This window comes from Pagrus pagrus (genome assembly GCF_965226575.1).
Source record: "Pagrus pagrus genome assembly, chromosome: 13".
In the NCBI taxonomy this organism is placed as follows: domain Eukaryota; kingdom Metazoa; phylum Chordata; class Actinopteri; order Spariformes; family Sparidae; genus Pagrus; species Pagrus pagrus.
The window spans coordinates 10,198,068-10,223,173 of NC_140197.1; the positions used below are offsets into that span (position 1 = coordinate 10,198,068).

The 25,106-nt window shown below is 42.4% G+C and overlaps 1 protein-coding gene across 3 annotated transcripts in view; it reads right to left on the reverse strand.

The window, feature by feature from the left end:
* pkn1b (protein kinase N1b) overlaps positions 1-25,106 on the reverse strand; it is a 34,826-nt gene continuing 9,720 nt past the window's right edge. For 2 of the 3 annotated variants that reach the window (XM_084370455.1, XM_084370454.1), the window contains 21 exons: positions 13,636-13,936; positions 12,568-12,713; positions 12,321-12,441; positions 11,129-11,274; positions 10,423-10,636; positions 10,057-10,251; positions 9,571-9,680; positions 8,478-8,621; positions 8,209-8,284; positions 7,151-7,292; positions 6,773-6,863; positions 5,383-5,474; positions 4,928-5,000; positions 3,559-3,650; positions 3,245-3,421; positions 2,977-3,039; positions 2,787-2,863; positions 2,445-2,587; positions 1,479-1,586; positions 1,257-1,337; positions 1-1,182 (listed from right to left, as the gene is read on the reverse strand). In XM_084370455.1, the coding sequence (XP_084226581.1) occupies positions 979-1,182; positions 1,257-1,337; positions 1,479-1,586; positions 2,445-2,587; positions 2,787-2,863; positions 2,977-3,039; positions 3,245-3,421; positions 3,559-3,650; positions 4,928-5,000; positions 5,383-5,474; positions 6,773-6,863; positions 7,151-7,292; positions 8,209-8,284; positions 8,478-8,621; positions 9,571-9,680; positions 10,057-10,251; positions 10,423-10,636; positions 11,129-11,274; positions 12,321-12,441; positions 12,568-12,713; positions 13,636-13,936 (2,796 nt within the window). In that variant the 3' untranslated portion in view covers positions 1-978. Of the gene's footprint in view, positions 1,183-1,256; positions 1,338-1,478; positions 1,587-2,444; positions 2,588-2,786; positions 2,864-2,976; positions 3,040-3,244; positions 3,422-3,558; positions 3,651-4,927; positions 5,001-5,382; positions 5,475-6,772; positions 6,864-7,150; positions 7,293-8,208; positions 8,285-8,477; positions 8,622-9,570; positions 9,681-10,056; positions 10,252-10,422; positions 10,637-11,128; positions 11,275-12,320; positions 12,442-12,567; positions 12,714-13,635; positions 13,937-17,426; positions 17,737-25,106 lie in introns of those variants that run through there. The other variant, XM_084370453.1, reaches the window with a different exon arrangement.

Sequence of the window (25,106 nt, forward strand, 5' to 3'; positions counted from 1 at the left end):
TTGAGTTCACATCTTTACTGAGTCACAGTTCCAACACATTTCACCAGCAAATGACAGAGGAAGAAACACAGACGGAGGGAAAAAAACTATAAATCACAAAAAAGAATAGAATTTGTAAAAGCTTTCATGTGGTCATTGAAAAATGATTGTAGTTAAAAATCTGTGCTGTACCGACAGACGGTGGACAGAGAAGACGGTGATGAAGAAGGTGTCTGAGTGAGATGGAGCACAGACTCCCCTCCTTCTCTTTGCTCTGCTGTTTCCAACAGGCGGCAGCAGCAGCAGCTCTGATCAGACGTTAGCAGATGTTTCTCTTTCCTCTGGCTCCCCCGTGTGTAAATGTATTGGTGGCGCATGATTGTAGCTGATGTGGATACATTCATGACTGAGGCAGGGACACCGTACACAGCGAAACACACACTTAGCAGCAACAAACAGCAGAGATAAAGGGACAAGAGACGAGAGCAAGTGCAGGAAGGAAAGAGACAAACTGCTTCCTGTCAGAATAATCACTTTTCAATCTCTCTTGGAGCATTTCGGTACAATCGCTGATTTTTTTTTTATGCTTCAGTGTGTTGCCAGGCAGGACAGAAAGTAGGGTCCATCATCTCATCCTCCACTTGTTACATAATCTGGATTATTTTATGCTATCATCACCACTTCCTCCTCCTCTAAAAGCCACTCGGTGTCACGGATCTGCTGATCTCGAGGTCGGCAGATCCGTGACACTGTGTGTGTGTGTAACAGGCGATCAGAATCCACTGATCCTCAGTCACACACACTCGGCCCAGCCGGTCCTCCGTCCATCGCAAACACACACATACAGAGAGAAAGAGGACAGAGTAAGAGTAATCCTCGCCTCTCATCACCACCAAGTCTCTCTCTCCCTGACCAGGACAGAGTCAGCCGTCACTTCTCAGTCTCATTTCAGAGTCTGTGGCTGGCAGTGGGCAGCTAAGAACCCTGTGACCTCTGACCCTAGCAGAGGTCGGATACATAGTCAAAATCCTTGAAGTAGTCCTGCTCCTTGCGACAGAGGGTGCGGCGCTCGCGGGGCGGCGTGAGGGTGGGAGCTTCAGCCGTGAACTCCGTGTCAAAGTTGCTGACGTCTTCTTTTCCTCCGATGGTTGGGACAAACGGCGGTGTGACCTTCCTCTGAAGAAGGGCCTCCCAGTCCATATTCTAAACGACATTCACATTTAGTTTCTCACCAAGATCCACTGCAGTAACGTTAAGATTTAAAACTCAACACTCACCCTGAAGAAAGGTTGTTTTTTGACATCTTCAGCGTCTTTTTCTCCAGAGCCCAGACGTCTTTCAGGATTCCTTCTCAGCAACTAGCAACCAAACAAAAACACAAAGTAACAATACTTCATCATTTATGCAGAATTCTTTGTGATAAGTGACCAAAACTATTTAGTCACATGTGGAGCTTAAATTTGAAAGCAAAAAAAAGGAGCGAGGTGGAGGAGTCTTACCCGTCTCATTATGCCGATGGCTTCGGTAGAGAGGAAGCGAGGGTAGCGCACTTCATCGTTCACTATGCTGTCGAAAACCTCCTCCTCATCGTCACCTGGGAATGGAGACTGAAAGAAAGTGACACACATTATTTTAAATTGCATCTTACATCTTTTAAGTCTGCCTCCAACAATCTCAACTTGATTATATATGTCAGAAGTATTCCAGTATCTCAAATTTTTATTCCCCACATCTGTCACTCAGGTGGAGGCAACACAGCTCATACTGCTTCCACCTTTCTCTGTGTGATATTTTTCCGCATGCTTGTTTCTTTCTGTCTTCACTGACAGTACACATTTTCCATCTATCAGCGGTTCACTCTTCTCCTCACTCTAAATATGTCGATGTCATTGAATCTGTTATTGAAGATCAATAGTTCAGTTTCACCTTCCCCTTTCTGCCGTGAGGGAGTATTTGACATTTTGGGAAATGGGCTTATTCACTCTGTTAGAGTTTGATAAGATGATCGATAACACTCTCTTACCTGCACGGTAAATATAAAGCTACTACCAGCTGCCAGTAAGCTTAGCTTAGCATAAAGACTGGAAATGGGGAAAACATCTTCTTTGTCAACTACATAAAAAAAGTATATATAAGTCTTATATGGGTCATGTGACTATTTCTTGGCCAGGACCAGTAACTTCCTGGAGTCTCTGCTGGTTGCCTAGCAACTGGTTCTAGTCAAGAAATAGCTGACACACATCTCCTCATATTGAGGTTCATACACTTTATAAGTGATAAGTAACCAATAATGTGTAGTTGCTTGTACTGTAGAGCTGAAATTTGCATATTTCACCATGAAAAGCAAAAGGTTGCCAAACGTCTTGGCGATGATCTTATTTTTAACAGTAACTACACTCACGTCCCACAACATAAATTAGATGCATTCTATCATCTTTGACAGAGCTTCATCTCTGCATTCTTACCTCACCGACCAACATCTCATAGACAAGCACCCCGAGCCCCCACCAGTCGACTGCTCTGGTGTATGACGTGTCTGTCAGCACCTCCGGGGCCAAAAACTCAGGGGTCCCACAGAATGTGCTGGTCCGGTCCCCAAAACCCATGCCTCAGTACGAGAAATGAGTTGAGACGAAAGAAAGGGGTGAAGACAGAGAATTATTGACTGCGGAAATGATGAGAGACACATTAGTGCTCGCCAAATAAGGTATCTACAGTAAGAAACTCAATTTCCCTTAATGTGTGGAACATTTCCTCTTCTAGCATTTGTAGAGGGCCAATATGATGAATAAATGATGAACACTCACCTTCTTTACAGAGCCCAAAGTCTGCTATCTTCACAAAACCGTCTGTGTCGAGCAGCAGGTTGTCCAATTTAAGATCCCTGACACAGAAAAGGAAGAGGATTTATGCCAAATATTGATTGTTGTTAAAAGAGACAGCGTTTGTATCCCTCTTGCAGTATACATGCCACATGTAGAGACGATAAACACTCACCGATACACAATCTTATGGTCATGAAGGAACTGTAGACCCAAGACCACACAAGCTGAGTAGAAGCTGTCAGATAAACAATGAACAGAGGGTTAACACACACATTGGTACATACTGATGCTTCATTAATTAATGGATGCATAGACAGACACATAGAGTATGGAGCTTTCCAAGAAGGCACACACATCCTGTTTCTTCTCTTTAACACATATACGGTACACACACACACACACACACACACACACACACACACACTCACAGCAGAACTCACACAGCACGTGGCTCAGAAAAGACGTCGGCATGTATGTGCATCATGAGGTCTCCTCCTGCTGTGTACTCCATGACAAAACACACATGTTCTGGCGTCTGGAAACATGCAAACAGGTTGACCAGGAAGGGGTGGTGGGAGCCGTTGACGGTCTCAAAGATCCGCTTCTCACACATCAGACTGGAGACAGACAGAGGGGAGCGGAGGGGGTGTGAATGAGACAGTAATTATGCTACGAGGTGTAATTATGAGGTGGATGAGCTTCGTCGTGTAGCTGAGACTTGAGGTTGAGGTCACCGAGCGCCGTGTACGTTTACCTTTCCACTTCATCCCTCGCAACGATGTCTCCCTTCTTCAGGGCTTTGATGGCGTACTGGCTGCCTGTCCGTTTGTACTCTGACAGCAACACCTGAAGAGAATTAGATTTTAGTTACTGTCAAATATCATGTGAAGACCAAAACCAACGTGTCAGTCCATCTCTCAATACTTTCTGAGTCTGTCTGTGAGATTCAACTCCGCGCCCCTTGCTCCTACAGACATACATTCTCAAAAGCAGATCACAAATATATTATTTAATTTCTTTAAAAAAGTTCAATTAGTTCCTGAAACAACTGCACAATACAGTTTTTTATTAAATTTGACTGAAACAGGAGGAAACTGCATTTTTGTTGGGAACTATTTCCAGCTGCGGATTAATCCACATTGGGGCTTTAGTGAATATTTAAGGCAGCAGGTTGCACCAAGTGCCTCCCTGATCTGTTATTAATAGTTTTTGGTAGTATTTAATAGTATATATACATACATATATACATACACACATACATACATACATACATATATACTCTATGTTATAGGATAAATAATATATATCTGGTTTTGGATAAAAATACTTGTTAATAGGATCAAGCCATTGTTGGTTTCAAGCACCAAGCATTGCCATAATGTCAGTAAGATAGGTATTATACGATAGAGGAAAGAAGTTTACAATAATCTGAGGTGGTATAATAGTAATAATAATTCAACATAATAATTCTGATACAGAAATAATTTCCATGAGACCAGATTTAAACCTGCAATAATTAATCTTCGGGCCAGAGCACCTCCAGCAATTACAGAGCAACAACATTAGTCTTCATTTAGAGTCATGTTTCTCATCACCAGTATTCACTCTCCTTGTAGCTCATTCCTTTTGAGGTCTCTACATGCTCCACTATGTTCATTGAGTAATCACTCACTCTGCCAGTCTGCTGTTTAGTGTTGAACAGGTGGCGTGCAGTGGATTTATCAGAGCTTTTTCAATAACAACAGCTGGAGACAAGGTTGATGAGACTGAACCAAAACAGTCAAGTTGCAGGCATTAAAAACAAACTTGCTTAAAGAATCGTAGAGCTGAGGGGAACTGAAAAGTCAGGTCATTATTCTTGATTCAGTGTGGGTTAGTCACTGCAACTGTCTACTTTCACATAACACACAGTCATTTAATCCTGTGTTCATTTCAAAACATTAGTTTGTGCAGCTTTAAATATTTAAGATGATAAAGGGACAACAAAGGTTGTATTTTATTAAATCTAATAAAGTATAGATGGTGCATGGAAGAGAGTTTAGTACTTTCTAAAGAGGCAAATGTAGCCTTTTGATTAGCAGTAACCTATGCTAATTCTGTGAGTAAACATGAAGTTTGAGTACCTTCCCAAAGTGACCCCTGCCGAGCACTGCTATCAGCTTGAAGTCCTGCAGGCACAGAGGGCCGCTGCTGGGTCTGAGAGAGAGATTATAGGCAGATTAAAGGCAGCGCATGCAACGCAACACAACATGATGTCATGCTTAAATGTGCCTCATATGGTCAGCAACACTATGCTATGTAAAAGGCTAACCCTGTTCAGCGTGCGACTCTTACAGTTTTTATTCTGTTTCAGCGTCCAGCACATTTCTCATTTGTGGCGACATATGCTCTAATCCACATTAATGATGACTTGGCTTTAATACCAGGTGTTATTAAAAAGAGGCTACAACACAGGACCATATTGTGTGTGGGGGTGTGTTTCTGCTGTCAAGCTGTGTTGGCCATATTGCAAAAAGATATGCTCAGGTGTGGTAAGTGTGTGTGTGAGAGAGAGAAAGATCCCTGTGTGTCTCTGCACCTGCGTAAAGAGTTCTGGGACAGCGATCTGGTTGGCTGCTCATGAACAGGGACATCCGGCGTGGAAGGGGGCTCAATGACCGGCGTCTGTTCCTGTGAAACACCACAGAGACGAAGGAGGAGGAGAAGGGAGGAGGAAATGATTATGTGGAGGAAAGATGACAGAAGGGGAGTATCAGAAAACGAGGGAGAAACGGGGACAAAAAATGATTTGTAACATCTGTAACGACCTTCAGTCACAGCAGACAGACAGACAGTTAGAGAAGCTCATCGTGCTGTTAGCCAGATCCCCTGCTGGCCGACAGCCTCACTCCTCCCCTCTTCCTGTCCTCTCCACTCCTTCCTCAATGCTAATTAGTTGTCTAAAAAACATCAGAGTAATTAATCCCCTAATACTTCAACCCCATTGAACACACCATCTGCCACAGGCCCTCTCTGACTCTCTGTGTGCTCGCCTAATTCTGTTTGTCTACTGCTCGGCTCTCTAAAATTCAAATCTGCTTTATTTCTGTCATCAGCATTAAGCACTGTATTGCCAAAGCATGTTGCACAAGGTCTGCAATGTCAGTGTTATAATTCAGAATTTAAGAAAATCATTAATAGAAAGGCGAGATGAGATTCAATCTATCTCACTTTAGGTTAACATATTAATTCAGAATTATTGAAGGTTCCTTGTGAGGTTCCTCAAGCCTCAGTGTAAGGCACATTGTGTACATTAATTATGTATGTAAGGTTTCCAAAACATAAAATGTATCTTGTTATGGTAAGAATCTTAAACAACCTTTAGATACTGTGGAAAAGGAATCAAAGCTTTTCAAGAGTTGATTTAATTTGATCAAATTATCCATCATGATAAGAGCAACATGTTGGCATTAGTGTGGTTGATGTCAAATGTTTGGGGCAAAAAGCTGTACCTTTGTCCTACACCTTTTAGTTTTGTTATGTCCTCTTCTCCAGTTATTTCTCTCTCAAGTACTTCCTCTCCTTCATGGTTTTCTTTGTGCCACGTCTCTGTTCCTCTCTCCTACATTATCGCCCTCTGCAGATTGTGTTCCTCACACTGGGAAACTAACAGGGATTTGGCCTTGATCGAATTAAAGCTGCCCTCCATCCAATTACGTCTCATTAAAGCTGTCTCCCTAAGTTTTCAGTTCTCCACTTCTCTAATTACTCATCCTCTCCTTTCTCTGTCTCCTGTCAGGCCCCTGCTCTGTCTTAGATTTCACTGCAGCACACAGTGCAGTGGCCTATGACTGGAGCACTGTTCACAAGCCAAAAGCCTCAGGTAGGAAGTGAGCAAAATAGTAACATGATAGTGTTAAGATGCCCATCTTTGCCTCTGCTTCCCTTCCTCTTTGGCATCCATCCCTCTCTCTCTATCTCACACTCACCAAGGGAGCTGGTGCATCCACCACATCTCTCCTGATTTCAGCTTTGGGAGGTGAGTCGCTCTCCAGATTCAGCTTCTCCACTGAGATTTCTCTGCAGACACACAAACAAAATAAAGAAAACAAATCTGAAACCGTAAGTCAACACTGTGGAGGAAAATGATTTAACGTGTGAAAACAGGAAATGAACAATAAGCTCTGTTCAGTACTTTGCCAAGGATCTGAGATTCAAAAAGCTAGAAGCAACTTGATTTGATAGTAGACATTCAGGCAACTGAATTAACTTTTCAGGTTGGCACTTAGTTGGTTCACTCTTGAGGCTCCATTCATGAGGTCCATTGATTTAATAACAAAAATACATCAATGCAACATGTCACATACCCTGTGCTGTGTGTGAGTGCGCTGCTTGAGAAACTTGGTGCGTAGGATGGTGTGTTGCTTCCACTGGGGATGGCGTTCCTCAGCAGGCGAACCCACGTAGCGATGTCCACATTCATCTGACGAGCACGCAGGAAGGCTTTACCTGAGACACACAGAGCCGAGTATAACTGGATGAATGAAAGGTAAAACACTAGTATGGCTATCGCTACCATGTCTCATTACTGTTTGTATGTAGGAAGAGGAAGTAAAGAGTATCGATTCATGCTATCTGGAGCATCTGATGGAGTAAGGTCTACTGTGGCTTTAATGGCGTGAGACAGTTGACCTGTTGCATTTCCTGGAAACATTTAAAATCCCAGTTCCAGAGAATACCAGCAGTCATTAACACTCAACCCCTTGGGCTTATAACTGCTTTAAACAAGGCAGGCATATACCGAATAAGTGAACCACTCAGCTAAACAGACACCCATCAGGCCGGAAAGTTCTTCACCTTTTATTGTCTTGACCCAATGTTATGGAACACCACACCCCTACAGGTCACAGTCAGTGCGTTTCCATGAACACTTAAGTCGAGCTACGGTAATAGCTCAATTAGGACATTTAATTGGACTACTGTCATTGTCCCAGTATACAAGTACCAGTGGGAGGATCGATTTATTGATGGAAGCATGTCCGACTCCACCACAGTAGGTGGCGATATGCACTGTTTAAGCTAGTTGCTACTGGACCTTCATCCAGTTGACCTATTACGTCACATAGGGACTCTGGTGCATGCGCTGAATGCCGAGGCCAGTTCAGGTCCGACTAAGGCGTATACATGAAAGAGTAAATCGACTGCCAACCGCGTTATCTGGATGTGTTAGTCCAACTTTGAAAAAAGATTGACTGAAAACGATTTAGTACGATTTCAGTCGGACTAACATGTTTACATGGACTTTAAAAGTCTGGTATAAGTCGGACTGACACAATAGTCCGACTTTTTCTAACATCATGTCAAGTAGTGAGTGTATCTTTCTCAAATCCACCCAATCATCCAAATAAACAACACTTGAACATACCGTGCTGTTTAGAGAAGACTTTCTTCTGCCTCTGAAGTCGACGGCCTCTCTCTATTACTGGATTGAAGAAAGTCACCTAAAACAAAAACAGTGAGTTAAGGTATGGGGTCAAAGCAGACCAAGTGGTTCCCCCGATTCTCATGCAAATACACACTAGTGTACTTAGTATTGTACCTGTCACATGCGTTTGTCATGTGTTTAAGGTTGATGAATGCAGTTTAGTTGGGTTATGTTTCCTGTGTGTGTGTGTGTGTGTGTGTGTCCTGTACCTCAGCCAGCAGCAGCCCCTGTGGCTCCAGTTCCAGCTGGACTCGGTGTCTTTGGTTGTCCAGGAACTCTTCCAGCTTCAGGTACTTCAGAGCACACAGGGAGCGGTAATCTCTCCAGTACACTGCAATCTCCATCTCCCTGGACTAATCACACAACACAAACAACAACAGTGTTACCTGAAGGTTTGTTTTTTAGATCTTAAAAACTCCATAATTCTCTTTTATTCTTATTGTCAGTCTCCTTTCAGTCAGTCAAATTTTAGGACATGTAGGAATGTGTCTAGGGTTTGTGTGGAATAATAAAAATGGGTGGAAATGTAATTTTATAATACATTTATAATACTTGCAACTTGAATGTAGTATAAAGTTATAATCTTGAAATCATGAAATCAAACCCAATTTTTTGATTTTAGCATTCATGGTCAGCAGTTTTTCAGCAACAGTCATTCAATTTTCTGCATAGATGACAATGATCGTTTATCATATTACATCTATAAAACTAAATGTTGCAACTAAATCGACCAATGACTACGGAAAGAGCAGCTTCAGGCAACAGGCTGCAGCCCTCCAACTCCTCAGCAAGGTAATAAACTGTACAGTGCCCTGCTGGTCTGTGGAAAAACTACTTCTTCCACTGCGTGTTATTAAAATGGCCTGAATTAATCTTCTGGTGTATTTCTAAAAAAAAGTAGCTTCTAAAACAGTGTTTGCTGCACTTCACCATGTCTTGTATTTTTACTTTTTTCTTACAGGGACTCCGGTACATAATGAGCAGCTCAGTTGCATTTTCTCTAAAAAAAAAATTCTCTGCTGTCTCCAACAAACCAGTCCTCATTGTGAGGCATTTTACTACTAACTGATGATCAGTGTCTTTTTGCAGCAGAAAACACACACATACATCTGCAAAGTGAGACTGACATTTGAGCTCAGGCATTTTTTCGAGAAAATTGTAAAGAAAAGAAAAACAAAGAATAACAAAAAAAACCCAAATAATCAATAATGAATGTAGCAGCTTTTCTTTAGAGACTGCTGCAATAGCACCATAGTGAAACTGTATGATGAATCACACTGTAACAGACTGAGAGTGTCTTACTCTCTCCAGCTCCACAGTGAAGGTCTGGTCCCAGGCCTGCTCTCCAACTGTTTTCCAAACTGTCTGACCCACCACTGTGTTCTCCAGCTTCAGCACTGCGCTCACCTCCGCTGTAAAACACACACTTTATCAAGTAAAAACACTGACTAGGTTAATTCAGATCTACAATCTTTTATTGATATTGAATTAATGTCAATTAATATTGACTATGGAATTAATTTGAACCATCGAAGGAAGGACAAACAGGGATCTTTAAAATCCTTGGATCTGAATGGTCCAAAAGGTTTCTGTAAATATCAGAAATGTGCTTGTTTACAATTAAAAGTTAATGTCAAATGAAATAATTTGTTTAAATGAGATAAAAGATGAAAGTTCTGATGTATTGGAAAGAGGAGTGGATTAGCCCACATTATGATACATATTATAACTGAACACAGAGTACATTTAAGCAGGCAGCTGTTCAAATTCAGAAAATCAAACACTTACTGGAGAGCTCCTCATTCTTGCCAGGGATCTTGAGGCTCATGCTGCTGGTGCTGCGGCTATAGAGGCCGCTCAGTTTGAATGAGGAGCGTCCATCTCCCGGGGTGTGAGAGGGAAGAACCAACGGGGTCGCTCTGCTCCGCCCTGGGACGACCTCCAGCAGCCCCACACAGCCCAGAAGACGCACCTCAAGTGTACCTGGAAGGAAAGACAAGTGTCTTTATTAAATATGACCTTGATTTATAAAAACAGTGCTTGAAAGGGTAAGAAAATGCATGATGCCGGTCTTGAAAAGAAACAATGAACTAGAAATTTAAACAAAACATCTAATTCAGTTCTGCCACAGTATACTGTAGTATCGGTGTCTACCTGTGAGTGGTGACGGTTTGCACAAGGTGCTGTATTGGTTATGGACATAGGGGGTGCTGTGGCGGGAGCTGAAGGCCGGGGAGGAGGCCAGCACTAGTTCCTCCTTGATGAGGCAGGCTTTGGGATGATCCTCGGGGAGCTCCAGAAGCCTCTGCTCCAGAGAGCACCTGAGCAGGTCCAGACGCTGGGACGACTCGCTCAGACCACACTGAGCCTGCACACACACATTTAAGGATATCTGAGTGTTTTTCTGTGTTTTGCTCTTCTGTTCTTTCTTTATTTTCTTTTTTCACTATTTATTTTATTGTTAATGTTTTGATCTTGGTGGGGAAATTAGGTGTGGACTCATTAGGACTGTTAGTGACAAAATCAGGAAACATTTGTTTTTACCAAAAGACCAACAATTAAATACTTTAAGGAAAAGTTAAACAATTTGGGAAATATGCTTATTTGCTTTCTTGTATGCATGTATACAGTTTACCATGAAGTGTAAAACTAAATAAATCGATGATATTGTGGAAACATTACAAAAATGGAAATGTATATAAATACTATAACAAGTGAAACTGATAAAGAAAATGCTTAAATTAATCAATGTGCTGTGCCTCTTTTGTTTGGATCAATGTTTAAGTATTCATCAGAACATACTACACTGGAGCATCTCATTATGTTTTTTAAAAAAATCATCTCCTGTCAGCTCTCTGACCTCAGTCATGGCCTTCTTGTCTTGGACCTTTCCTGCTCCCAGCAGCCTCAGCATGTTCTTGGCCCCCTCAGCCATGGCGTGCTCCACACGGTAGTGATGCCACAGCTCCTCCACACGCAGCTCCACCCCACACATGTCCGGCTTACCTGGGACACAGAGTGAGGGTTAGTTAACAGCGAACAATGAAAAATAGCAAGAAAAAATAGCTGGGCAAATAGTGTCCAGCTTGAGTTGTGGCTGTGTTCAAGTTAACTATGCAGTTAATGTACTTATTTTAACCAAAACTATGATCTTTTCCTCAACCTAACCAAGTAGTTTTGGTGCCTAAACTTAAGTAAAACTTTAAATGGTGACCATTTCACAATATGCAACATACTTATTGTCATCTACATATGCCCTTCTCGTATTGTGCCATCAGGTACTGTGTTGTTGGCAACCACTACTGTACAACGGGTATTAAAAGCCTTTTTTAAAAATTTTTTTTTAAACAAGCTGTCAGATGTGGATGAAAACAAAGATGATGACACCAGTGAGAATGAACCAAAACCGTAAAGGAGTGGGCCAGAAAATTCAAACCCTTTCACAAACAAATGTGAATGTTCATATGAAAAATATTGATTATAGCAGCTTTGAAGCTGAGGAGACAGCATTCAGGGAAAATTAAGGAGAATGGGCGGAAAATAGATTCCCATTAGAGGCTGGAGCATGAATCTGTCAGCTCGCTGTCCTTTCCAGGATCACCGTTTCTCGCTCTGCTGCTCTGAGCTTTTTTTTTCTCTTCCCTGCTTATTCTCTCTTTCATCTCTGACTCCTTCCTTCCCACCACTTCACCCTGTCGTCATCTCTGACTCAGTCCTTTCAGTCTCACTCCCTTCCTGGCTCCCCGCGTCTGTCCTGCCTCCTCTCTAACCTCTGTTAAATGAGGCATGGCTTTTAGTTGTTGGGCAACATCAAGGGGATGCAGGAACATCAATAAGGCTCTAACCTGAGCGAGTGAGAGGGATGTAATGGACAATGTGTGTGTGTGTGTTTGACTGAAAGACTGTGCACTGTGAAGATCTGAAGCAAGAATTGATCCATTACTACCCGCATCATAAAATATGCAGTGTTTATAAGCTGAAAGAGTGACAGGTGGGATGAAAGTCGAATTGACGATGCAAGTGAGGATAAAAACCGAAAGCATGATAGGTACATTGGTTGTCCTCAGACTGCTCCGTGGCCTGCATTGCCTTTCGGATCTGCATGCGGATGATGTCGATCTTTGTCTTGCTGTCCTGCAGCATCTGCTGAGCCGTCTGGAGAAGCTTCTTGTCCTGTGGAGAAACAGAAAAAAAGGAGGGAATCAGGGAGAGAGTAAAGGAGGCCAGACTAAATATTACAGAGCAGTAAAGTGAACGCAGTGAATGGGAGTTATGGCTGACTTTGAGCCAGATAAATACCTTGGTACCTCCGTTGGCATAGATTGGGATCATGTTCTCTGCTCCCTGTTTGACCTTCAGCTCAATGTTTAGCTGCCGCTCCAAAGCAGCGATGCGGTGCTGGTTAGCCGATGTACGATTGACCGACCCCGGAGACTTTGGGGTGTCTGGGCAAGAGAAGTGGTCGCATGATGTAAATAAACTACTACTCTTGTTTACGGTAAAAGCATACAACAGGTTTTTGCAGTGTAGAACAGAAGTGTAAAAATCTTATATGAAAACAGACAAATGGTAACTTTGTTGGAAGGATAATGTGACTGGAGCCACGCTGCTAGTGTAGCTAAAAATACCACAGATGGCAATGCCGGTCAGTTGCTGTATACGCAGACATTCTAAGGCTGAATCCAAACGCTCACCCTCTTAACTTGTGGACCAAGCTGTTGCGGATTTCAGTGGAAACCTACTGTGATGTGTTCACAGTCTTCACCTCATGTCTGTGAGGCTTTATAAGCCTAATAGACAGGCCTAAAGACTACAATTATGAAATGCATTCTGATTACCTGTGTAGTCTTTATGTCTTTTTTTTTGTATTAAATGTTCAAATGTTAGCATGTTTATGCATTTAACCAATGTGGTGAACATTATACCTGCTAACCATCAACATGTTAGCATGCTAAGATTGGCATTTAGCTCAAATCACCACTGTGCCAAAGTAATGAACAACCTCAGAGCTTGTGAGATGGTTGCAGACTCTTGTTCAGATCAAAGTCTTGCCAATTTCCACAACAATGTACACATCATTAATTTAGAGTTTCAATACTGTTTTTCAATCAACAGAAACCAATGTTGGCCTAGAAGGTAGGAAATCAATTAAAAAGCTCAGATCACTGATGGTAAAAGTGAATGTGATGTGTAGTAATCAGATAAAACATGCAAAACCATTTCTGGATTAAACTAAGAGAGACTTTTTGACATGAGCCAGTGCTGGAAACATGTATGTAATGTTGACAGTGTTACAAATATCCTACAACTGTTTTAAAGTGGTGGCACTGTAACTTCTAAACTACTTCTCCACAGTGGATACTGCACCTTTGTTGTCATCAGGGCCCTTGACCACGATGTGTGCGTCCAGCTCCTGCAGCTGAGCTTGGAGGGACTCCAACTTCCGGTTGGAGCTGCGGAGCTGTGAGTCCACCTGCTGGGCATTCCTCTTGTCGGTGGTGGCCCTACGCAGATTCTCGGCACCCTCCTTGATCTTCAGCTCCTTGCGGATCTCCCTGCGGATCCTCTCACGGTGCTCATCCAGGCGCTGTTGCACGCTGGAATCGGAGAAGTCAGAGTTTTGGTCCAGACCAAGTTGCTGAAGCACCGACAGCCCACCTGGATCACTCTGGAGAAGGAGAAAAGGAAGAGGTTGAGATGGTTAAGGAGAAGGCACACAACAAGAAGGAGTAGTGGCAGAATATGAGAAAGAGGGCGTTATGATGTGTGCAGAAAATAGTACAAATATGAAAAAGGAAGTTCAACTATATTTGGCCCACTGTGTATGAGGGGGATTATTCAATTTGAGTTCAAAGAGAAACTGATTCAAAAGGTGACACCTCCAGCTGAGAGCTGCTGAGCTGAGGTTTCGACAGACAAAGCTGGTAACAGTCACCCTGCACAGTTCTGACGAAGAGTGGGGCACTGAGGGATGAAAGGAGGCGAAAACAGCAACTCTGAGTGAATCCTCAACATGTGAAACCTGCTGAGCTCAGACTGTGAGGCGGCATCAAAGCACAGGCAGCGTTTAAGTGTGTAAAGAGCCGAGTGCTCGCATCAGCTCTCCTACTGATCGACGCTGATCAGATTACAGCAGATTAGAACAGCATTTATACAGACTAAAATCGATCAGTGTTGTACTGCTTCTGGATGGGTCACAGGTAAACATACACACAAAGTGCATATGTGTAAAATATAACACAAATATAACGATGTGAGCACATTCACAGACTTGTGTGTGCAGTGCGGGTGGTTTTCGCTGCAAAACACAAAGATATTTCACAAGAGGACGAGATTGGTTTAGACTGGTTTTTCAATCAGTTAAAAAAGATTTTTTTATTTGATATATTTTTTTCTGCAGTGACAGGTTCTCCCACATTAGTGCTCTACAGGGGGCGTGAATTTTTGGCTTCGGCTGAAGATGTCAGAACAGTAATTTTATTAGTATAATATCTGTGTGGGTGAGCAGTAAAAATAGTTCAAACTCTCATTTCCGTTTCAGTGACTACACAGGTATTTAACCAGCTGCAGAGTCAATGCTGTTTCTGCTGATGATTTCAGCACTCCAAACTTACTTTACGATTCTCTACATTACTCCATGTACCATACAGATGTGGTGGCTAGAGGACTATCAGCTGCTGTGAGTTTTGACAGACTGGTCAACAAAACAAAGGCAGCTCATGCTAACTGGACCTGCTTCTCTATATGATGTGTTACAAACACTCTCGCGTGTGTGGGATGACTCAATAACTGTTGGTATAACAAGAACAAAAAGTAACATTAAGAGGAAAAATGGGTTCTAACATTTGCTGGCAGGGCTATCTTCCCCTTTCCGAGTAAAATACAATGAAACAGCATGATGGGTCTTTCCAAATATTGAATGTTGTAAAGTATCAAACGTCTTAAATCAGTAACAATATATAACCAACACTATGGAGGCTTGTTGAAAAATTGCTAAAAAACAACTTGTATCAACATTCATCGGCTTTACAGATCTGTGATGTGCTCCAGTCAACAGCACACCAGGGACACTTGTCCCCTAATGATGCTGGCTCTCAAATGTCACGTCCTAGGAAACATCCACCTAGAGACCTAAAGGTTAGACACCATTTCCGCGAATAAAGGCCAAAATCTGTTTAATTCGGTTTTGAGAAATGGAGAAAAAGTACAGCAGTTATATTTTCTAACACAAATTCATTGTAAATTAAAAATAACAAAAACATCTGACCTCATACTCACATAAAAGCCCCAAAACAGATCCTGGTCACAAGAAAATATACTATTGTCACTGTTGACCTAGACATGAGGTTTTCATAGACAAGACAGGGGACAAAGTAACGCGAATTCTTACACCAACCCCAACAACACCACCACCACCACCACGCTCAAGATGCTTTCACACCTAACCTGTTCAGGTCATTTAAAATGTGCTCAGGTCATTGTTAAGTGCATGTTCATGATCTCAAAAGCTCACAAATAAATCAATCTGCTGATCGTGAACTGTTGTGGAAGTGATCTTAGTCATTTGGTACCCATAACAGCATGTATGTGTGTCAGCAAGTGAGTGCTGAGCTTTTCCCTGACCAGCGATTTTGTCAAGTCCATTAAAAGTATTTGACTTTGTGATCCACAATAATCACAATATTGCTGTACAAGGCACTTGTTATTTTGTTTTGCCTCTATCCATTTGTCATGACATGCAATTGATTTGCAGTCTCTTTATGACACCTCGGAGAACATAAATACACATAAGAAGTATTGAAGTCCCACATGACCTGCTGTCAGTCACAAAAATTTGATGTTCTCTCATGGTTTCTGATGATACAGGATAATCAAAAAGAAATAAAGGGTTGAATTAATGAATGACCTGTCAGCCGTGTTTACTCCTCTTGGTTTATTTGTCAATTATCAAGTTTGAACATAAACCAGACCAGAACTAAATGCGATAAAGTTTCATTTTGTCCCTTGGTTCAGACCAAATGAGCCAAAACTAAAGGTGAAAGCACCCAAAGGTCTAAAAATATTACCGGTAAGTCACTTGCTTACTGACACAGTCTAAACTGATCATAGTATGCATTACAACAGGAATATACTGTTTGTTGCATTTACCACACATTCATCATGACCCTATCGAAAAGGGGGCTTGAAATCCTGGAGATGTCATTCATTCATTTAATGTTGTGACATCAGATCTCATCAGATCACACACACAGACACAAACTCGGACACTGAGGACTGTCCCCTCCCTTCTGCCAGAGTATAATGACGGGGTGCTCAGGGCCTTTCACTGCAACGCGCAGCCAGCCATCCAGCTTAGCAGATCTGATTACAATTTCTTAGGTCTCTGTGTCCATCCAGCTACATGCAGGCTGGGGCTACAGCTCTGCTCTCATTAAAGCCATAATCCATCTGCAACACAATACAGTCAGACACGGCCTGAGCAACCGACCAAACCACATGGCACAGGCCAAGTGCTTGTAGGATTTTAACTGCTGATTTAATGCAATGTTATGTCATGGTAAAACTCTCTCAGTTTACAACTCTGATGTAATTAAACATTCACAAACTGGTTGTCGAACAAAATCATGAAGATTAACAACACTGCAAAAATGTGCTATTTTATCAAGCAGTTTGATCTGGAAGAACCTCAAAAACAACATCTCATCTTGTTAAAGATCGAAACACTCACAGACACTGATAAATTCCAATGTCTGCATGTACAATACTGAACATATATATCTGTCTTAATGTGGCTGGCTGGAGAAGTTGTGGAGGCCACAGCCATTCAAGGCAGACGAGAAAGCAGAGCAGAAAAACACCACGAACGACAGGAAGGGAGAGTTTGAACTGTGACGCACTCCTGTTAAACACAATACAACTCAATCCCTGGTGTTTTCCAACAAAGAACCTCTGGACCGAGATACAAGACAGCTCACACAGCGGGCCGAAATCACAACAGCAGACAGGAATGAAAACTCAAAAGTGATTCGCTGTCAGACAGGAGATGTTTTTACAGGAAGTGAACAAGGAAGCCGACAGAAAAGAGAAGGGCCATAGTAATGGATGGAAAGAAAGAAAAGGCAGCCATGTTGAGGCCTGATCGGGCCACAGTTGCCTACCGAAGACTCTGTGTCACTCTGCTCAGTGTGTACTGGGGAATCAACCGGTTGATCCCCTGGCAGGTCCTCCAGTACGCCCTCACTGTCCATGTTTGGCCTCCCTCTGGCTTCGGTCCTGGCCCCCTCCCTATCCTCTGTCCCCTGACACACACACACACTCACTCAGACAGCCAGCCACTGACAGCCGCACCAATCAGGCAACACCAAGTGCTATTCCTGCCTCCTCAAAATCCAGGATGTCCTTCCCGCCAGGAATCAAAAGCTAGTCTAAAATCGGAGCGAGTGAACGAGGCGGAGGAGAGGAAGAGAGAACAGCACAGACCGAGCCCCACCTCGCTGCTTCCTGTTCTGCTCTTTGCCAGATAGAGACTGAGGCGTCATGCACTTTGTGCAGACACACACACATACACACACACACACACACACACACACACATTTGGTTGGTTTTGTAAGTGAGAGAGCTCACAGCCACTCTGCTTCCTGCTACTGGGTCTCCAAAACTGAGAGACAGGCTGTTGTGATAGATTGTGGTTGTGTTAAATGGACTATCAGACCATGCTTATCGCTGAAGTACAATACAGTACATGCATACATGTTCAGGACTATTTATAGTATTGACATGCAGGTGAATCAAGAAAATAAAGTACACTGAGAGACGGGGTCAAGGACAATCCACTTATAAGCACTAAGAGACCTTCTACTGGGAGGGACTTGACATCTAAATGAGGAGAGGCATTGACACTAAGCTGTGTTATGAGCAGGCCAAATTTTCCTCACGAGCACAAAGTCACGAAGAACAAAATTTGTGAGAAAAAACGACAAAGGCATTCTCTGCTTTTTCTCATGCACAACATCAAGCATCCTCTTGATACAACACCACGCCATATGGCTAACAAACTGCACACACAGAGGAAGAGTCGGCCATACGCCTGCTGTGTCCACGGGAAGCTGAACGGACTTTTTGGAAGCTCGCATAAAATCTAAATTGAGAAGAGAAGCCAGACAACAAGCTGAGTCGTCACCTCGGAGACGTGAACGAGCGGAGATCACACACTTGCTTATCACAGACCCTCGGCCTGTTTTTGACGTGCCCCTTCGCTGTCCGACGTCTGACCTCTTCCTGTCAGTGAGTGACACACAGGGTCATGGGTTTATCTGAGTCAGACACTCTGCAGTGCGAGGTCACTGACCCCCTGAGCTCTTACTGTGTGGCAGATGGCCCTCTATGGGCTCCCTATCTATCTCTATTGTATCACACTCATTACACAAAAGGGTACACGTTCATAGACAGAGAGGGCGAGGAACAAACACACACACAAAGAGGCACCAAACCATATTTAGTTCTCCTTCTTCTGCCACACTGCTATAGGGGAATAGGAAGTGAAATAACATGATGCGAAGCCAATATATGCAAACACGGACATTTGCCTCGCTTAGTATCATTTTGATAAAATACATAAATGCTCCCATATCTGTGAGCAGGTAGGCAAACATTTCCTTACCGAGCAGCTGTGGCTCTCTGTGCTCCCTTTGTGATGTGGACAGGTGGCTGCAGACAGAGCAGCCCCCATCCATCCATACTGTCTCACCTTTACAAATATGGCTGCGCTGTCATTAGTAACTCCACTGAAAACCTGAGACTTCAAAAACACGAGCCGCTGCTGCTGTGATGCTCGTAGTACCAAACTGTCTCGCTCACTGTGCCGCTGAAGTAGATGCAGTTACTCAACCTGTGCCGAGCACAGTATCAGGAACTAAGATCACAATCAGTTATATATACAGCTCTTAAAGTTGCAGTCTCACCCTGGTCACCTGTAACACATGCTGTGCAGTTATTACCTTAACATCCAAGTTATCCCTCAAGTAAGAATAGAAAAAAGTGATTGGACACTGACAGTAACTACAAATATCCTGTGTTAGCTTGTTTCAACTCTTCATTGAATCTACAGTAGCTGCTTGTTTTGCTGCACAGCTTAAGATTGTAATGACAGACTCCCCATCAGTTTCACCAATCTTGTTTTTCAGATTTTCATTTAAAAAATTGAAATTACTTTCCGTTTAAACAAGTGGTTTCAAACCACAGCACGACTCCATTGTAATACCTCTTTTGAAATCTTTCTAGCGTTTGCTTTGACAGTCACTAGCTCCAATTGTTGGAAATCTCACAAGCCGTTAAGTGTATTGTGTTAGTGTATGATAACTGGCAGTCATCAGCCGTCTATCATTTTGTGCTGATGAACAGTTGCCTATTTACTCAGCGAACAGACGCATTAGCATTCACTTGGAGTCGTGTTTCTGGCCACCTGGTGAATGGAAGTCCAATTATCACTGTACGAGGGAAATATTTCTCTCTTTAGATGCCAAATGCTTCACTGATTTCAACTCCTAATGGCAAACTAGGCCTGTCTGCCAGTTTAATTCTGGAAAGGTAGCGTACAATTGTTTTTTAAGGATTTACATTGTTGTTGTTTTTTTGCCTTCAGTGGAGACCAAAAAAACTGGGAGAATAGCCAGCCCTGCTTTTGATTTAGATGCCAGAAAGTGAAAGCTATTTTTTTATTGATTTTTGTCATTTTCATGGTTGCAGTTCAATATAATGGGCATTTTCTTAACCAAAACATGCTTAACGTCTCTTGGAACTATTACGGAAATATTCTGGAAATTTGTCAAAAATGTATAGGCCCTTTGCAAACTACTGATCAGTAAATAAAGAAATTACTGGTTAGCTGCAGCCCTAAAGTGATCGCAAAGTACACCAACAATCTGTATCAGTTATGCTAAAGAACGTAACAAAAGGTCATAGCTACAGTATGGCAGACTTATTGTCACAGCATGTTTGTATGAAACCAAGTCAGGTCTCCTGACCACAATGAACCAAAATTAAATAACACAATTTTCTGTCTGTCACATTGTTTAGATTGCTGTTCTTATGCCTCTTTCTCTCCACAACCCCTTTCATCTTCCCCTACCTGTATTTTCTTTGCTTTACACCTTCACCCTTCCTCACGTTGCTGCCTTTTTCCTATATTTCTTCATCTTATTGCCAATCTATCATGCATTCTCCGCTGTGACACATTTTGGCTCGCAGACTTCTGCCCGGTGCTGCCAGTGGGTGACAGAAAGCCATTTGATTAAGTTTTAATGGCCCGTCAGCTCATCTTGGCTCGTCTGTGTCTAAAAATAGAGATTAAGTCCTTTTTGTTGGGGTAGAGGCAGTGGGGGAATTCTCCAGCTGCCGGCTCTTACTCTGTCATTTTATTACTCATTCACTTACTCACCAACACCAGCAATTCACAGGGAACAATAATAATGATGGAGCTTGGGAGCGGACTTTCAACCTAATTGTTAAAGTGTAGTGTTGCCAAAAATAATAATCATTCTGTAAATGTTCTCTAAGCCTCATATTGCAGGGAGGGATGTTTTTGTATGGGAAGTGGAGGATTGGGATTTGCAGGACGTTACTGGTGATGAAAATATGTTTATCATCAGGAAATGCGGATTAAACAGCGTAACACAAGGTCATGACGTGAGCGTTAGTGTGTGTGGATGTGGGCTGGATGTTGTTAGAAGCTGCAGGAACAAATGTGACCCGTGGGCTGAAGTTGTTGAGAGGAGGAAAAGACAAGAAAGAGTACAGTTAAGAGGTCCGATTTCTCTTAATAGTGGCATTCATCACTTTAATGGCGTGTGTGTGTGTGGCACTCTGAAACACTCCATGTGAAAGAGAGAGTGAGGCAGACAGAATTTGGGAGAAACGCAACTTTAAATTCTCCTCACATCCTGATGTCTGCACACAGCCTCATTCAGCAGGCAGTGGATGGGATTTGGGTTAAGGGGGGGTGTGGGGTTGTTTGGAGGTTGAGGTGGAGTGGGGAGGTGGGGGGGAGTGAACAGTGAATTCCAATTAATCTCTCTAAAGAAGGCACACACACACACACACACACACACACACACACACATGCACACTGATGTCATCATGCCACTGCACAGCAAATAAAACAGATACCAAATGAAAAATATAAATAATACATGCATGGAGGGAAGGCCTGAACACTAAGACACGGTAACACTCGTATCGTACATGCATACACACACACACACAAACACACACACACACACACAAGACTAATGTACTGTAACTGGTCAGTAATGAATAAAACAGCACAGTAAGGCAATGTCAGATGGATGATGGGAGTACTAACAGGAGGAAATGTTGCTCCTCATTATGGCGACATGGCAGTTCAGAGGGAAGTCTGCAGAGTTAACTTCAGGACACTGTTACACTCAGTGAGCAGAACAAGCTGACTCTTATGTGGGTAAGTGGGCCAATTTGACTGGAAAGCAGCAGAGTTAAGTGTGATGTTGGTCGTGACTCTGCTCAACAACAATTTGGTGCATTCCACTTGGTTTGTATTTTCGGCTGACAGACAAAGACAAATATTGGACTAAATATCAAAATAATTCAATGTAATGATGCACTTAAAGGAACAGTTCTCCCTGTATTCAGTGTTTGTTCTAAGCTAAACAACCAGCTGTTGGCTGTAGCTACATATTTACCATATTTCCATTGTTGCAAATGGTTACATTGCACGGCGTATAATCAAAACACTGCTTTGTTGCATGTGATGCCTATTTCTCTCCCCCTATTTCCATGCTGCCTCCCCACCTCATCCTGTCTTATAAAAGGAGAAAACATATTCAAAGATATCTTTAAGAAAGAAAAATGACTGTATATACAAGACAGTCGGAACCAATATTTTTATTAAACTCTAGGCAAGGTGGCGCATAAGTGTATTTCTCTTTTCAAAAGGTTGGTTGATTGCTTTACAGGGGCATTTTACTGAGTGGATATTTTTAGGCTGTATCGTGATACACCATATAACTCTCTCTCTTGATATTTTGAAATTTCGTCAAAGGCATTTTATAAATGCTAGGATTGGGCAACAAACTCAAATATCACAATATTCTATACCAAATACCTTGATATTGATATTGCAACAATATTGGAAGGATGACTATTGGTGCTTTCACAAAATGTCAACACAATGAGAGTTATGGTAAATAATCATCAGCAGTGTGGATATAAGGGATATGTGGGTAAAGGCAAGTATAAGAACAAGTAGAACAATGTGGAAAGTTCAGAAAGTGACATCACTTTACTGTAATGCAGCCTTTAAAACAAGGAAAAGACAACAAGGCCATATCATGATATAACGATATCCAAAATCTCAGATGGTATATATTCGTATATAGTTGTATATATTGCCCAGCCGTACATCAGGCTTTGAAACCAAGAGAAGTGGCTGTTTAACGGTGGATTACTCATTGCACTTTCAGAATTTGATACATCGGGTTTGAAAACATTTGGAGCTGCGCAATTAAATCATTATATCCCTGTTCAAGTCAACAGAGGGTTGAACGGGAGTTAGTCGTCTCATTGCTGTATTCAGGTCTCAAAATCTCAGATGGTGTATATTCATATATAGTTGTATATATTGCCCAGCCGTACATCAGGCTTTGAAAACAAGAGAAGAGGAAGAAGAGGGTTGAACTTGGAGTTAGTTGTCTCAATGCTGTATTCAGGTCTCCTTATATGCTCATGGTGTGTGTAGTGTTATATATGTGGGTAAAGAGGTCAAACTAAAAACGTTATCTAGCTGCATTATGGGAAGTGTCTCAGGATAATAGAAGTCAGGATAACTCGGCCCCTGCTGCATCGATTTTGAAAATTCTTATTTTAATCTTCAAGTCCACCAACATTATCCCCTTTACGACCAGGAGAACACAGACTAAACAAAATACAGAATTCCCAGCTGATATATACTCTCATATTACAATTTCAACTCTGGCCCTCTATGAATGAGTTAACGGCTTACACAATGTACCTTGGACTGAGTGTGTGTGTTGCCTGTTAATCCTTAAAATCCCTCATATTCCAGGAGAAATTCTGTTGCCAAATCTCCTTTTGCCGTTTTACAGTGCAACATGGCTGTATGTATGTCCGCTGCACTACCAAAGCTTGATGAAGACATCACGTGCATAAGGGGAGATGATTCTTCCAGTCTGAGTAAACAGGAGAAAGACTGTGCTGAATGTTAGGTGAGAAAGTGTCTTGTGTGTGTTTCAGTGCACATCTGTCTGTGGCTGTGTGCTGCAGCAGTGTCCGCTCCACGGCATGAATGGCATCTTTGTGAAAGGGTCGATCTTCTCAAGAGACTTCAGTAAACGCTTATGTGTTTGTGTTCCCGGCTTTGTCCATTGTGAACTCTGCAGCAACAAACAGTTGCTCTGTTCAGGCCTCTAAAGGAATAAGGCAGCATAAACCCCCAATAAGAAAGGCTCTATAGTCCAGATACTTAATCTACTTCTGTCATGCATGTAGCAGCAGCTTGAGCAAAACAAGACAGGTGGACGACGCTGAAAAAATATGAAAATACACTTGCTGAACGAGCAAAAACTAAAAAGTTTCTGAAAAGTCATCTTCTCCAGCAGCTGTGTCTAAGCCAGTATATTCAGGCTCATAAAATAAACAGTAGTCATTTGCAGGCACTGACCAGCTCAGAGGTAAAAAGGTCCTTGGATGTGAATCCAATAGACACAGCCCACGTTTCTGTGAATGCTCCACTGAGCACTACCTGCATATAAAAAAGGCAGCAAACAAAGTTGTTGACCTACAACAGTCAACCTGAATAAGGGTGTTACTCAGAGGGGAACCAATGAGGCACTTCATGGCTTTACAGTCATGGCTACTTTAACCACTGTCATGCTCCAGTTGTTATCTTTCCAGACTGGGGAGGTGGATGTTGGAAATGGCGATAAAAAAGACAGACGCAAAAACAGGGAAAATACCATATTCTCCCTGTTTTTTGAGAGATGAGGACTAGATGAGGACTAGGGCTGAATGATATTTCATGTGATGAATGATATCCATCCTGAACAAATCAGAACACACTCTGAGTCGTCTGAGCTGCATAAAGGCAGAAGCCTCAATGGAGGACTGTAATCCGAAAAAGTAGTTAAACGTTTGATGCCAAGTGTTTGAGTATTAAGTTGCTACCAGCTTAGGCGTGAGGCTTGCACAGCGCTGTGTGATGGGGCCATGATGTCTGACGTGGGGATTTCTGCAGCCGTCCAGCCATCTCAGGGTCCATATTAACAGAATATCCTACACTTCCTCCTTCTAGTGACATGAGCCCACAGGGATAGACTGAGGGATACAGATGGTGTCTGGCGAAAAAGCCATGCTGCTGCTTGACTTTCTTACTTTTTCAATCTACAGGCAAATGGACACACACGCATAAACATGCACATGGTGCTAGGATAGCACAGGTGAAGGCGGGAGAAGTTTTCCAGCAGAATGGTTAAAAGAAAGATGAAAAGTGCTGTACCACCATGCACTAAATATAGATTTTCCAGTAATGTGTTCAATTCCATAATTCAGCATCTAACAGCGCTGAAATCTCAGAGGAATCCGACAGCTCAAAACATGAATGAGATACATGATCCATTAGCATATCCCCCGCTGCCTGGGTAAAAATCCAAACTCAGATGTTGCGTAAATCATACACGGATGTCCATGGGAGATTTTTTCCAGAAAATCACACACATGCGTTTAAATCTGTGGTTAACAAGATTGCCTATCTGTCTCTTACTCCTGTATCTGGAAGATAACATGTCCAC